The sequence below is a fragment of the Hemibagrus wyckioides genome, linkage group LG09, assembly GCF_019097595.1.
Source record: "Hemibagrus wyckioides isolate EC202008001 linkage group LG09, SWU_Hwy_1.0, whole genome shotgun sequence".
In the NCBI taxonomy this organism is placed as follows: domain Eukaryota; kingdom Metazoa; phylum Chordata; class Actinopteri; order Siluriformes; family Bagridae; genus Hemibagrus; species Hemibagrus wyckioides.
In genome coordinates this window covers 22,332,104-22,345,183 of record NC_080718.1, presented here as the reverse complement: position 1 = coordinate 22,345,183, position 13,080 = coordinate 22,332,104, and the positions used below count along the sequence as shown (strand labels likewise).

General features: G+C 40.6%; 1 protein-coding gene across 2 annotated transcripts; it reads left to right on the top strand.

The window, feature by feature from the left end:
• Positions 1-3,060: 3,060 nt before the first annotated feature.
• Positions 3,061-12,581, top strand: fosl2 (FOS like 2, AP-1 transcription factor subunit). 2 transcript variants are annotated; one of them, XM_058398881.1, is made up of 5 exons: positions 3,061-3,214; positions 3,624-3,716; positions 7,175-7,429; positions 7,549-7,656; positions 9,666-12,581. In XM_058398881.1, the coding sequence occupies exons 3-5, from the start codon at positions 7,190-7,192 to the stop codon at positions 10,209-10,211; spliced, it is 894 nt and encodes a 297-aa protein (XP_058254864.1). In that variant the 5' UTR covers positions 3,061-3,214; positions 3,624-3,716; positions 7,175-7,189; the 3' UTR covers positions 10,212-12,581. The 2 variants fall into 2 exon arrangements, with proteins under 2 accessions (XP_058254864.1, XP_058254863.1); XM_058398880.1 differs by having other exon boundaries at positions 3,090-3,716.
• Positions 12,582-13,080: the final 499 nt, after the last annotated feature.

The window sequence follows — 13,080 nt, the reverse complement described above, 5'->3', positions numbered from 1 at the left end:
CAGCCTTCTGCTCGTTCTCTGAGGTTTCCTGTGTTTGTATGTGATTATTATGACTTGGTATGCTTTTAACTGGTTTTGGCAGGCTGGGACGATGGCATGACAAAACCTTGTTGGTTTTTAATCTATTTTTCTAATCAATGACTAAATGATTATTCAGCAGTTGAAATTAGGCTCTATATGACTTTTTGTTTTTGACTCACCCCTAGCTTTTCAAGTGTGCTCACCTCATAATTATGCTCTCTCTGTCTTGAAACAAGGGCATGGGCTATTACAGAATAAATTACAAATAATCAGTGATCGGGTGGTGTGATGTGGTTGAAGCGGTGAAGCTGACTTGTTTGAAACGCTGCATGTTTGTGATTTAGGATATTGATCTATTGTACAAGGTGTTTCTCGAAGGTCTGGTTTTCACTTTAAAGAAGGCCGCTGGTTGTGGGAATGTGCTACACCAGGTAGATGGCATACAGCAGTGTGTCAAACTTTCCTGTAATGTGATTAGTGTAATCAGTGGAAACGTTGCTTCATGAATCCATTTATTCTCCCTGGAGTCTCATATTCCCCCTTGAACGTTCACATTCTGGCTCTCTGCTGTTTGGCAATGCTCGGCTTGGGTTACCATGGAAACCTGCAAATAAAATACAAAGAGATAGTCGAGATGCTAATTTATATCAGCTGTCCTCACCGCTCTGTAATCCGCCAGGCATCTGCGGCCTCGAGACGGAGACGGTCATATACCCAGTCTGGTTGATTTTGACCAGTTCTGCCAGATGCACTCGATGCGAAGGAAACCTGAAGCGCTGAATACTGAACAATCGGGATCATGAAAATAATTGTAGAGTGTTTGTTGGATTTTTTTTTTCTAGTATGGAAAAGATGAAATCAAGAGAGATGCATAAGACACGTCAGTACTTTAATGATTATTTTGTGATACATGGTTTAGTTTCATGGTGTGTGTGTGTGCACGTGCACAGCATTCATGCATGTGCCTATAAAGGTAAATGGTTTATCAGATTAACATCCAGGAATATGTCTAATGATATCTGCCCTAGAGAGTTAATCCTTTAATCACAGCGCTGTCTTTACAAAAGGGGCAGAACCAACATTATTTACCAGAGACTCGAAAACCTCATGTGAGGTCTTGTTATTTTTGGTTGCTATTCTCCACAAAGCCTATAAAAAAAAAAAAAAATCTATCCAAAAATCTTCTGGAATTCAATACATAAATAAATGAATTAATGTGATAAAAGGGGCAGAAAGTTTAAAAAGTCATGACTGATTAATTCCAGTGCACAACAAAATGGCCTTGTTGTGCAAACTTTTATTATTCGCCTTGTCGGCTCCATGTGACTTAGCAGTCTTACACTATGATTACAGGATCATGTCCACTAAAGCGGATCAGTTTACAGCAGCCTTCCAGTTTGGCTTGTATTCACAGGTTTCCGTTCTGATTTCCCCACGTGAAGAGATTTTATAACTGTGTGTATGTCCTCATACAACCACGTTCACCAACTTCATCCAGATAATCAGCCCACCCCCAGAAGCTCGATTGGGGTTTATTAGATTTACACCTAACAGCAGACCGTCACAGTTCCTAATCATCGATGCAACATGATATGACTTTGATATCAATCATAACCATCCTGGAGGTAATATGACCTGTATGTGCTCCCCATGTTGTATCAAATTTCTCTTACCACAAACACAGCGGTTATTAAATTTTAAAAATAGTAGAAATGAAATATCATCTTTATCCTCTCATCTTACTTCCGGTGCTGCCTTGAGCAACTGCCTGCTATGACTTTATGGGTGGAAATGAAACTGAGGTTTGATTTTGTGTGTGTGTGTGTGGCCACAAAATGGCCACCTATATTCCCTTACTGCACAAGCTGGAAGCTAACACTTGTCCTGAATGTCTTTGTAAGCAGTAGCATTACTATTTCCCTTCACTAGAACTAAGAGACCCAGCATGACAATGCCCCTGTGCACAAAGCAGCACATGGTTTGCCGGAGCAGAAACACCTTTGGGATGAACCGTCTGAGAAACCAGACCTCGTCTCCTGACATCAGTTCCTGACCTGACTAATGCTCAAATCCCCACAGCCACAACTCCAGTATCTAAAGCCTTCCCAGAAGAGCGGAGAATATTATACAGCTACGTGGAACTAAATCCTGGTGTGATGGTGAGGTTTTTGCAATCTTTTTGGCCACATAGCGTGTCTGTCTGTCTGTGGTATAGGGAAATAAGTATTTGAACACATTTATATAAATATATATATAAATGTATATATAATTCTAATGCATATATCTACTTCAAATGTACACATGTATCTTTGTTCTGGAAAAAAAAATAAAACCTGCATTTTTACCTATCTATGATCTACGCATCTAATTTGGCATGTACATAATTTTTTGTCCAGAAAGTGGACAATTAAAATAACTGTCTCGTGTGGTTCCCATTAGACAGCAATAACAAAATCACTAGTCAATCATCAGAGCCCTATCCATATCCATATAGTATAAGAAGAGATGACTGCCACATAGCTCCATTTGCATCTCAGATGCTCTTCCAGCCTGCCAGATAACCTTATAGGAAACGCACTGAGTGGATTTAACATGAACAGAAGCAGTGAGAAGAGAATGAATCCAGATTAAACGGACGGGACTGTGCTGTGGATCCGGCCTGAGAGAAGAAGTCAGGGGAGAGAGAGAGAGAGAGAGAGAGAGAGAGAGAGGGAATCCCTGACGCTCCTTCACCAAGGAAACCCGAACCCGTGTCTGTGCTGACGCAACTGCCCATTTTTGGAAACGCACGTCAATCGCAGGACGACACCAACTCCGACTCCAACGGGGGAGACTCGGATGTACACGGACGTCGCTCATATTTGCTGTCCTCTAGAAAATATTTTCGATACATACTATACCTAGTGCCTATGTCTTACAACATATATTAACGTGAGTGCGTACAGCGCAGACTACTTTGTTCTGTCTTCTTGTGCTTGTAAGTAACACGTACCCCCCTATTTCAGTAAGCGAATGGTTCCAACCGCAGGTTGGCGTTGATAAACGCTCGCAAACGCACTACAGTGCCATTAAAGTGAGTCATCCTTCGGCAAAACTCAGAAAAAAATACCTACAAAGCAGAAGGCAGTACTGTGAGTCATTTGTAGGGACGAAACAGGACTGAAGCGCGCCAGCACTGAGTTCATTCCAGAAAGTAGGTGCACAAGAGACATTTTCATTTTATGGTTTTCTCGCAGAACAACTTAAGCAAGCCTATTATTAGTCACTGCCTTAAAGCGGGGAAACATCTTCTTTTAATCCAAACCTGTGTACTTGGACTAAATGAGCACGCGCACAGCCTCTAATAAAAACGTAATTTTAAGTGACTCCTAGGATCTGGATGGTTTAAAGCTGCTTGAACGTTTATAATAATTGGGATATTTATCTAACTTTATTAAGCACTGTATAAAGATAAGGACAGCAGCTTGGTTTTGGAGGTGTATTTTTTTTCTCCCCCCCCACAAAGAAGACGCAGACTCAGTGTCGGAACTTACTCTGAACCTGTTTTTTTTTTTTTTTTTTTATTTTTATTTTTTATTTTGTCCCTCTGGATAATGTACCAGGAGTACTGCGGCAGCAGCGGCGCGTCCCCGGTGAGAGTGGACTCGTTCACGAGCGGAACAGGCGGCAGTCCGATCTCAGCCTCCGGATACCAGGTAAAGTCTGATATTTATTTATTCAGCATGCACTTGATGATCTGAGGCTCACTGTGCGATCGTTTACATTCCGCGGTGATTTTCCTAGGCGTCCATCAAAGATCGAATGAAGCCTCAGCTTCTCACCTGAACAGCACTTCTCACTTAGGACACTTGGAATAATAATAATAATAATAATAATACGCTTCCGATTCATGCTGAGACACCATTGCTTATAACACTCTATAGCGTTCATATCGGTGTAGAATAGGTTTGGCACCCCGCAGAACAGCTGCTGTCGGGAATACCTTGTGTTACCATGGACTGGATGTAATGACCACATCCTGATCTCCATCAATCACAATACAACTCGCTTAATAATAACGAAACTCTAACAGGCTACACACACACTGACCACAGAAAGCACCCCAAATAGGGAATTGAACTAAGACACATCCGTCTGAAACTACAAGCCTAAAATCTCTGACGCACTTATTAACCTTTATAATAAATATCAGTGCATAATAATAATAATAATAATAATAATAATAATAATAATAATAATAATAATAGCAAGATAATGGCACAATAAGGGTTAAAGTTGCTAATAGTAATAATACTTGAACTATTATAGAAATTGAGATTTATTAATGTATACCTATTCCAAATATTTCCTTTTTTATATTATTATTATTAATATTATTATTATTATTATTATTATTATTATTATTTATTAATGTATTTATTTTTAACCTTCCTGCAGCCTCCTCTGTGCACTGGGACACAATCAACAGGTTGTGCTCAGATCTTTGCTCATAATAAAAGTGGGTATAAAAGATGTGCCGAAATTTTCTGCTCCATGAAACATATCCACACTTCTATAAAAGCTTTTAGCTTCAGAGTCTTTCATCAATTCCGTATAACTTCAGCCGAAAGCCTCAGAAGAACAGTTGCGGTGTGTTGTGCGTCATTTCCGGAAAGTTTAACAAACGTCCTACTGTCGGGGCTGATAGACAGTGATAGAAAGTGATCTTAGTTAGTTAGAAATAAACGTAAGCATTTCTTTCACGTATGTGCGGAATTTCGTTATGGACAATACGCAAGAGCGCGCGTGTGCGGGTGCGTGTCTGTGTGTGCGTGCGTGCGTGCATACATGCATGCGCGCGCTCCCGTTTGTTTCGCGTGAGACAGGACACGTCGAATAACGCCGATGAACTAAACCTCAGCAGGGACTCGATAGGCGAATATTCCCTGATGTCAAAATGTCTTCCAGATTTCAGAAAGCATTCTTGTCAAAACAACATGGGCAGTCTTGCTGAATAAGCAGACTTCAATCCAGCCAACGTTTTATTCCTAAATAGTATGCCAGAATCCTGTGGTACCTGTGTTCATGATGTTGATTCAGGCTGTTATTTTGTCATGTTCTCTATTAAGGTAGGCTAGTGCGCGGTTTGGGACGCCGCCATTGGCTCGGAATCAAGTCCATCTTTTTTACGCGTTTCCAGAAATGACGCGCTCCAGCACAAGCCCACTTTCCGTAAATGTTGCGCGTCTAAATACCTTTCCGCTACAAACGCTTCTGGGATGTGTGAATGCGAGGAAGTCCTCACATATGTCCAGTCCAGGCTTTGTGGCTGGGAAGTGTTTAGGGTCGGGTCCAAGCATTATGCAGAGTTCAAGTGCTTATCGGAATCTGCTTTAAAACAGTACAGACCTGGTACACCACATGGCACGAGAAATTTTTCCTGGAATTTTCACTTCCTGATGCAGTTAAGCAAAAGCCAGCCCTATCCCTTTTAATCGTTTTGTTTTTGTTAGGTTTTACATTTCTTCCACGTGATTTCATTTTAAAAGCGTCAGGTATTTACCACATGCAACAATTTGTATATGATGTTGCGTATTGTTGCGCGTATTTTTTTTTTTTTTGGGCGGATGTATTTAGTTTAACAGCTGGAATAAGTCGTGGAGGACAGAAGCACACAGGCGAGAAGCGTCTCTGTTTATTTACTTAAACACTCGAGCGCGCGTCGACCGTAAAATATAACTTCCACACCGGAAGTAGGATGTGACGAGGAGCACGGGAACGCTGCATTTCTAAATATATTAGACTTCCCGATTTACTGGAATAAACATTATACTCGCCCATGGCATGACTCAGCTCTAGATAAAGAGCCATACCACTTCACTCTGCTCTGTTACACATTAATCCTCTTTTTCTTACCAAGTTAATGAGTAGGGAAGACTACAACTGTTGCATTTTGGAAACAAAATGTGTACTTCATTCATTCATTCAATGAACAAATTCAGAGTGAAAAACTAGTTAGTGTTTAATTACATGATCTTCAATACTACAATATGCATTTGCAAGGCTTTAGTGTAATATCTTAAGTGAACTCGGATCCATTCGGTCTGTCGGTGATGACAGATTTCTCTGGAAACTTCTGTAGCTTTTGAAAGAGACACTTCATGGATTTTATGTGTAGCCCTGTTTGTCTAGATAATCAGAGCAGATTTCAATCATATTCATGCCAGCAGCGCTGCTTACTAAAACAAACTTTTACTGATTATCCTACGTTGAAAGAAAACAAAGTCAAGCTTGTACAGAGGGAATAAATGAGTCGCTGAATAAATAGGTAGGTTTAGATCGGTAACATGGAATAGTCTGTTTGAGATAAAGGGGCATGCTCTCTGATCATACGGCAGACCGTTTTATTTATTTATTATCCAAAGTTACATAGACTTGAGCTGAGGAGATTATATTTAGGTGCTCGGCTTTCAACCCACAACCTTCTGATCGATAGTCTAGAACCTTAACCCCTGAGACAGCACTGCCCTTACAAGGAGGAAAGAGTAGCTTATAAACTCATACTCCTTGGTATTAAATTGACAGAAATTTGAGACAACCTGCAAAAAATATCTATATAGCTCTAGTCAACATGTCCAAATCTGTTTCATGTACAAAAAGTGATATTGAAATCACATTTTTGGGACATACAATTGATTGACTTTAAAAGTGCCACCACAGTACATTTTTAAAAGAACACAGATTTTTTTTTTTTCTCATTTTAATGATGTGCAGTTTTCAATGAAGGCCTTTTTCTTATTTCCTTGTCGAGAGTGGAAATTGCGTTAGACCAATCTCTGTCAATCCATGCACCGATGACTCTCTTGCCCAATATGTCAATAAGGTCATTTTAGGGTTCATCTTAACCTTAAGAGACCACTGTGTGGAATAGTATGGGCTTTCCCACAATTCGCACAGTGTGTCATGAGTAAGGGAAACACGGTCAGTGGTGTTGCAGCATGTGGTGATTCATTACACTGCGATGACTACAGTGCATGAAACAGATAAAGGGTTCATGAACTAAAATGAGTCATCACAAAATTCAGAAGCAAATTGCATGGAAATGCATATGGTTTGAAGAAGCTCTTCAGGAGAATTCTCTGTTTTCATCAGATTTTTTTTTTTTCCTTTCCAGAAGTACAGAGTCGACATGCCCGGATCTAGCAGTGCCTTTATTCCAACCATTAATGCCATAACCACCAGCCAGGACCTGCAGTGGATGGTCCAACCCACAGTCATCACATCAATGTCTAATCCATACTCACGCACTCATCCGTACGGCCTCTCAGTGCCCAGCGGTCCCAGCCTCCTCAACCACACAGCCCTCACACGCCCTGGGGTCATCCGCTCCATCGGCGATGCCCGAGGACGACGCAAGAGAGATGAACAGGTTTATTTGTTTGTTTTTTTTTTGTTCATGCACATGGAGCAATCCAGTGTATTATGATGCATCATAAACAGTCGTTTCTGTGTCTACATGAGAGCTCATCGCGTTTGTTGTGCATACAGTTGACACCAGAGGAAGAGGAGAAAAGGAGAGTGAGGCGAGAAAGGAACAAGCTGGCTGCTGCTAAGTGCCGTAACCGTAGGCGAGAGCTGACCGAAATGCTGCAAGGGGTGAGTTTTACCCACTCGTGCTGCAGTCTGAAAAGCACATTCACCATATACAGTAACAGAGAATTTCTAAAACATCTGCAAAGAAACCACTTTGTCAAAGCATCCTGGGGTGGGGGGGGGGGGGAATGGCTTGAATGCCTGTGCAATGTTTGAATACTCCTAGCACCTTGACCCCATCTGGTCTTCCTCAGCTTCTTGACCTGTTTAAGTAAACACATTATGTAGCATGTTTAGTTCATCTTGCTGGCCATCAGAAGCTGAAGATGGCTCCAAAGCCTGTGTGGCCTTTATGCCATTAAACCACCAGCATTGTCTGCCTGGTAGAACATGGGAATGTCGACTTAAACTGAAAGTACAAGCTGCGATGGAACTAATTATCCCTTCAATGCCATCTCTCAAGTGTCACGAGAGAGGAATGTGCTGCGAGGGGGCGAGAACGAATGTCCGATATTGTCTGAAAAGGAAACCACACAAGCCATTAAGACTTTACACACTGCTATCTTTATCCTCCTCAAACTTCACCAAATAAGGAACAATCACAAATCTTTGATCTCTCTCTTGCCCTGTCTCTTTCGTCGTAATTGTGGTGGCTACTTTGTTTTTAGCTTCCTTCTTCCTCATACCAATGGCATGAAGTCAAGGCACTCAGACGAAAGAGAATAGTCCATCATCGTCTAGCCGAGCCGTCTGACTTTGCTTAAAACCCCCCACCCACCACCACCACCACCACCACCTCAGGCAGACTGGAAAAGCATACTTGCGCAATAAACCCAATGAGATTTAGAACTAGCAATTTAGAGCTTGTACTCGGGTTGTATACCACTAAATTAACTCTGATGGGTGTGTCAACGGCAACAATGCTCCGTTTGTTTGACTGTATCCTCATAACGTTCTAAATAGTCCAAGAGTTGATTTGAGGACAAAGGTTTATCACAAAGTAACTCTATCAGTGTATTATTTTAGTGGTGTTTTCGGAACAACAAGAACTTTTGTAACATCAGACCACAAGCTGGAGCACAAAACAAAAATATCAGGAAGTTTAAAAATCATTTTTGTCCCACATTTAAAGGTTTTCTCACTTTTGAATACACATCCCTCAGTATCAACTGTTAAATGTTAGCATTAAAAATGCTATGGTCTTCAGAGCTTTTAATTAGAAGACATCATTTTGCTCTTTTAGAACATCAAACACATGTGGACTGTTTTTATTTTTATTTTCTGATGCTGGTTAAAGTGAACAGCTGTAGTGTAAGCTAAAACACCTAGCTTCTTTTGCTAAATCTGTGCTAGTGCAGGGAGCTAGCTAAACCAGTCTGGGCGGTGCCACTGTAAACCTTAATCCTAAATCATCAGAAGCTCTGTTCGCCTTGATCAACATGTTTACAGATGGTACTGCTGCTGATAAACGAGAAAAAAGACTTACTGACACATTAGCTTCCAAATGTGCTAATGGCTTTCTAGTTTATCAGCATTTGGCATCATCAAAACAGATAGATTAACATAACATCCTGTTTGACACGTTACAGCACCCTTATTGGTATTTTATGTTTTGCTGCTTTATTGTGTCGCTATAAGAACATTATTTTATTTATTTATTTTTAAAGAAAAGCTCATTTGTGTCACATGGACCTCATCGTTCTTTCCACTACATTTAACAAGATGATAGCCATCTTTCTATTCTTTTTTTTTTTTTTTTTTCCCCCATAAATAAAACATCCAATTTGTTTAATCTTAAACCACAACCGAATGAGAATAAGGCTCTGATTTCCCAGAGGTGTAGTAGTTTTTAACTAATATGCCAAAAAATATCCTTGTAATGTGTCCTTGCTTCGATTGCATATAATAACATTTACAGCAAAAGAGTAGAATCCTGTAAAGCCTGCTATTGAAGTTGGTTGCCTTGGAAACTAGTGTTTCACAAAGTGCAAGTATATTTCACTTGCAGTTTTTTGTACTTGTTTTTTTTTTAACTGATTGTGCTTTTTTTCTTCTTTCTTTTTAAAATAAAGGAAACCGAGAAGCTGGAGGAGGAAAAGGCCGACTTGCAGAAAGAGATCGAGACGCTCCAGAAGGAGAAAGACAAGTTGGAGTTCATGCTCGTGGCTCACAACCCCGTGTGTAAACTTCCTCCAGAGGAGCGTCACCAGAGCGCCCTACCTGAGCAGTGTGCCCCTCTGCCACTTACCACCATGCGCCCAAACCTAGCATCCCGGTCGCTCAATTCCCACAACCCTATCGTGGTGAAGCAGGAGCCCATGGAGGACGGCGATGAGCAGGAGCAGGTGAAGAGCCAGCACTCGGTCATCAAGCCCATCTGCCTGGGTGGTGGGATTTACTGCTCGGACGGAGACAGCCTCAACACTCCCGTGGTTGCTGCTTCCACTCCGGTGTCCACTCCTAGCAACCCTAGCCTCATCTTCACTTACCCCAACATGCTGGAGCCCGAAAGCCCTTCGCCCTCCTCAGAGTCGTGCTCCAAAGCCCACCGGCGCAGCAGTAGCAGCGGAGATCAATCCTCAGACTCGCTCAACTCGCCCACCCTGCTGGCTCTCTGAGAAACGCATCTTCATTAGCCCTTTCAGCTCAGCACTCTTCACCAACGAGTCCCCTACACGGGACGGACCCAGAACCTCATCTCTACGGAGCCGAGAACTCTCAAGGGCTACCTTGCTCGTTTTATTTAACCATCTCAAAAGGGAAATGTCTTTTAAGTGTTTGTGACCTATTTTTTTTTGCCCACACGCCATTTCAGCTACCAGATCAACCCGGACTGAAAAAACGTCAGAATCAAACGGCGAGAAGGACAAGAGTCGACACCTACAACTGCAGAATTCCAAATCGCTTTACATCGGTCTGGGGTGGGAAACTACCTATTTCCTGTTTGTTCACGAAAAGTTCGGGACGATAAAAGGGATTGGGGAGACGTGTGAAAAGTCACATTCCTGCTCGGTACACAGTTTGGGATCGGACACTACAGAATCAAGCACATGTCTTCAAAACCAGCGTGACATTTACACGATTCACACTTTTTGTATTTATGACCTGTGTTTCTATTGTCCACGTGTATATTGTGTCCTGCTGAATTCCTCAGTGTCTGACAGAAAAGAAACAAACATGTATTATTAAAGGCTGACCTCTTCAACTCTTTATCTCTACCTGGCATGTTGTAAAACCTTTACATTACTTTTTCTATATATAATTAAACACACACATACACACTTCGCTGAAGTTAATGTCAGGGATCTTTTATTTTTCTTTTCTTTTTTTTTTTTGTCTGTGTGATGGAGTCACACAAGCATTAATGAAAGCAATCAAGTCAGAACACAGGCGTGTGTACCTGAGGACAAACTCTAGCCATATTAGGTTCAGCCTCAAACCCTTTACACGGCAATACTGCTTTTTATTGGGGCAGACACTGTGGTATTAAAAATGGAAATTATGACTATGTATTACTTTTATAGTGTACTTTTATGGCTTGATCAATAAATGTCTTTTTGTGCAGACTTTCAGCTGAGACATAACCAAGCCAAATGGGCACTTGTCCCTCCAGCACTGGTTGGGCCTCGATTGCCAGAAACAGGAGCAGATGCACTATTGTTACTGCACTCTGATTGAAAAGAAATCGGCATTCTTCTTACGGTCCAACTTTAGAAGGACTGTAACGGATGCCTGTGTGGTCCAGAACAACGATATCCCAAAAAAAAAGAAAAAAATCTCATTTCTGGTTGTGAAGAAAGAATATCAATTGCAATATTTCTGAGTAAACTGTTTACTGTAAACAAACATTCCTTTCGGAAAAGCAGACGGGACGCAGTGCGGAGACCTCTGCCGATTTGTTGGGAGACTGAAGAGAACAAAAGCGGGGAAAATGCTGACTTGAAGATTTGAAGGATTTATTCTTTGTCACTTATTTATGTCGGGGATTTTCAAGTCTGCTAAGGATCTGCTCAGAATTATCATAGTGTTTTGAAGCAAGGGAGTAAGAGTTTAATGGGGGGGAAATCAATACAATACCAAAAACAAAAGAGGGAGAGAGATAGTGAAAGACTGAGTTTTATCCAGTCTGCCTGTGAGTTCTTGAACTACATAGATCAAGCCATCTTTAAGCCCTATGTACATGTCCTGCTTTTTCTGAACAATAGTTTCTCTTTTGTAATTGCTTTAACTGTTTAAAAGGCAGAAAATGACGACAAAAACAGCAATATGTATGTCAGTGTTTGTTCTTTTTTTGGTTATTTAAATGGATTATTATTATAAATAATAATAAAACATGCAAATGGTATTCTCGATAGTTGTACTATTTCTTGTCCATGAACATTTTTGTTTCTGATCATGTTGGTGGGTATCTCATGCTTGTTGGAGTTTCTTCTTCTTTTAAGTCGGTTTGTATTTGGATGAATGCACCTCTCTCATCCATCCCAGTAGGCAATAACACTCCAAGATCTTAACACAGAGCCATATGCAAAAATGTGCACTTAATATGAGGACGTATTGCCAGTGGAAACATTATTAACATTAACCGTAAACTTTCCTGAGCAAAAAAAAAAACCTGAAAGGGATATTCATCACCTCCGATTTAGCGCTCTTTACATAAAATCAAGTGTGTGCAGATTTGGTGAAAGGATAGAAATGTATTTTTAGGATTGACTCGTACCCCTGGACAGAACTGGTGGGCAAGGTGCATTCAGAACCTGCTATTATTATATCATTATTATTATTTTTTTTTTATGAATATGAGTCAGTATTTCACCTGATGAAATTATGTAATAAATCCTGATTCTTTACTTGGTTGACATGGTGTTAGGAGTGATCTGTTTGCAAAAAAAAAAAACAACAACAAAAAAAAAAGGCTTTTACAGTTGTGTGTGGAGCTGTATGTGTCTGTTGTGAAAAGGTCTTTCTTTTAAAATAAATATAAAAAGTTAGATTTTTGTGGCTTCTTTCTTGAGTATTTTCTTCCTGTCTGACATCCGTATTGCTCCAAGAAATGAAAATAAACCGTTTAAATATAGCATATATACGTCATAGGAGCTTAATATTTGTGCTATTTAGTAAGTTCGGAGAACTTCAGAATCGTGCCGTAGGTGTTTCTTCCTGTGAAGCCTCAGACGTAGCACTAATACAGCATGGCTGTGATTTTTGTGTGATAAACCCTTGCCAAGCGTCATGTGGTTAACCAACAGGAGGGAAACTGTACATGTACTTAAATAACAGAATGGTGATCGATCGATAGAGAGAGCAGAAAGTAGGCTAGAATGTAAATGTGAGCTAATGTTTATTGAGACATGTATTTGGTACAGAAAAGTCAATCAGTAAACCTGTAGCTGTTTAAAAAAGAAAAGAAATCGGATAACATAAGATAACAAAATCTGTGCAGCTGAGAAATCCAGCCAGCTTCCAAAACACCAAAACACAACCCGAGCT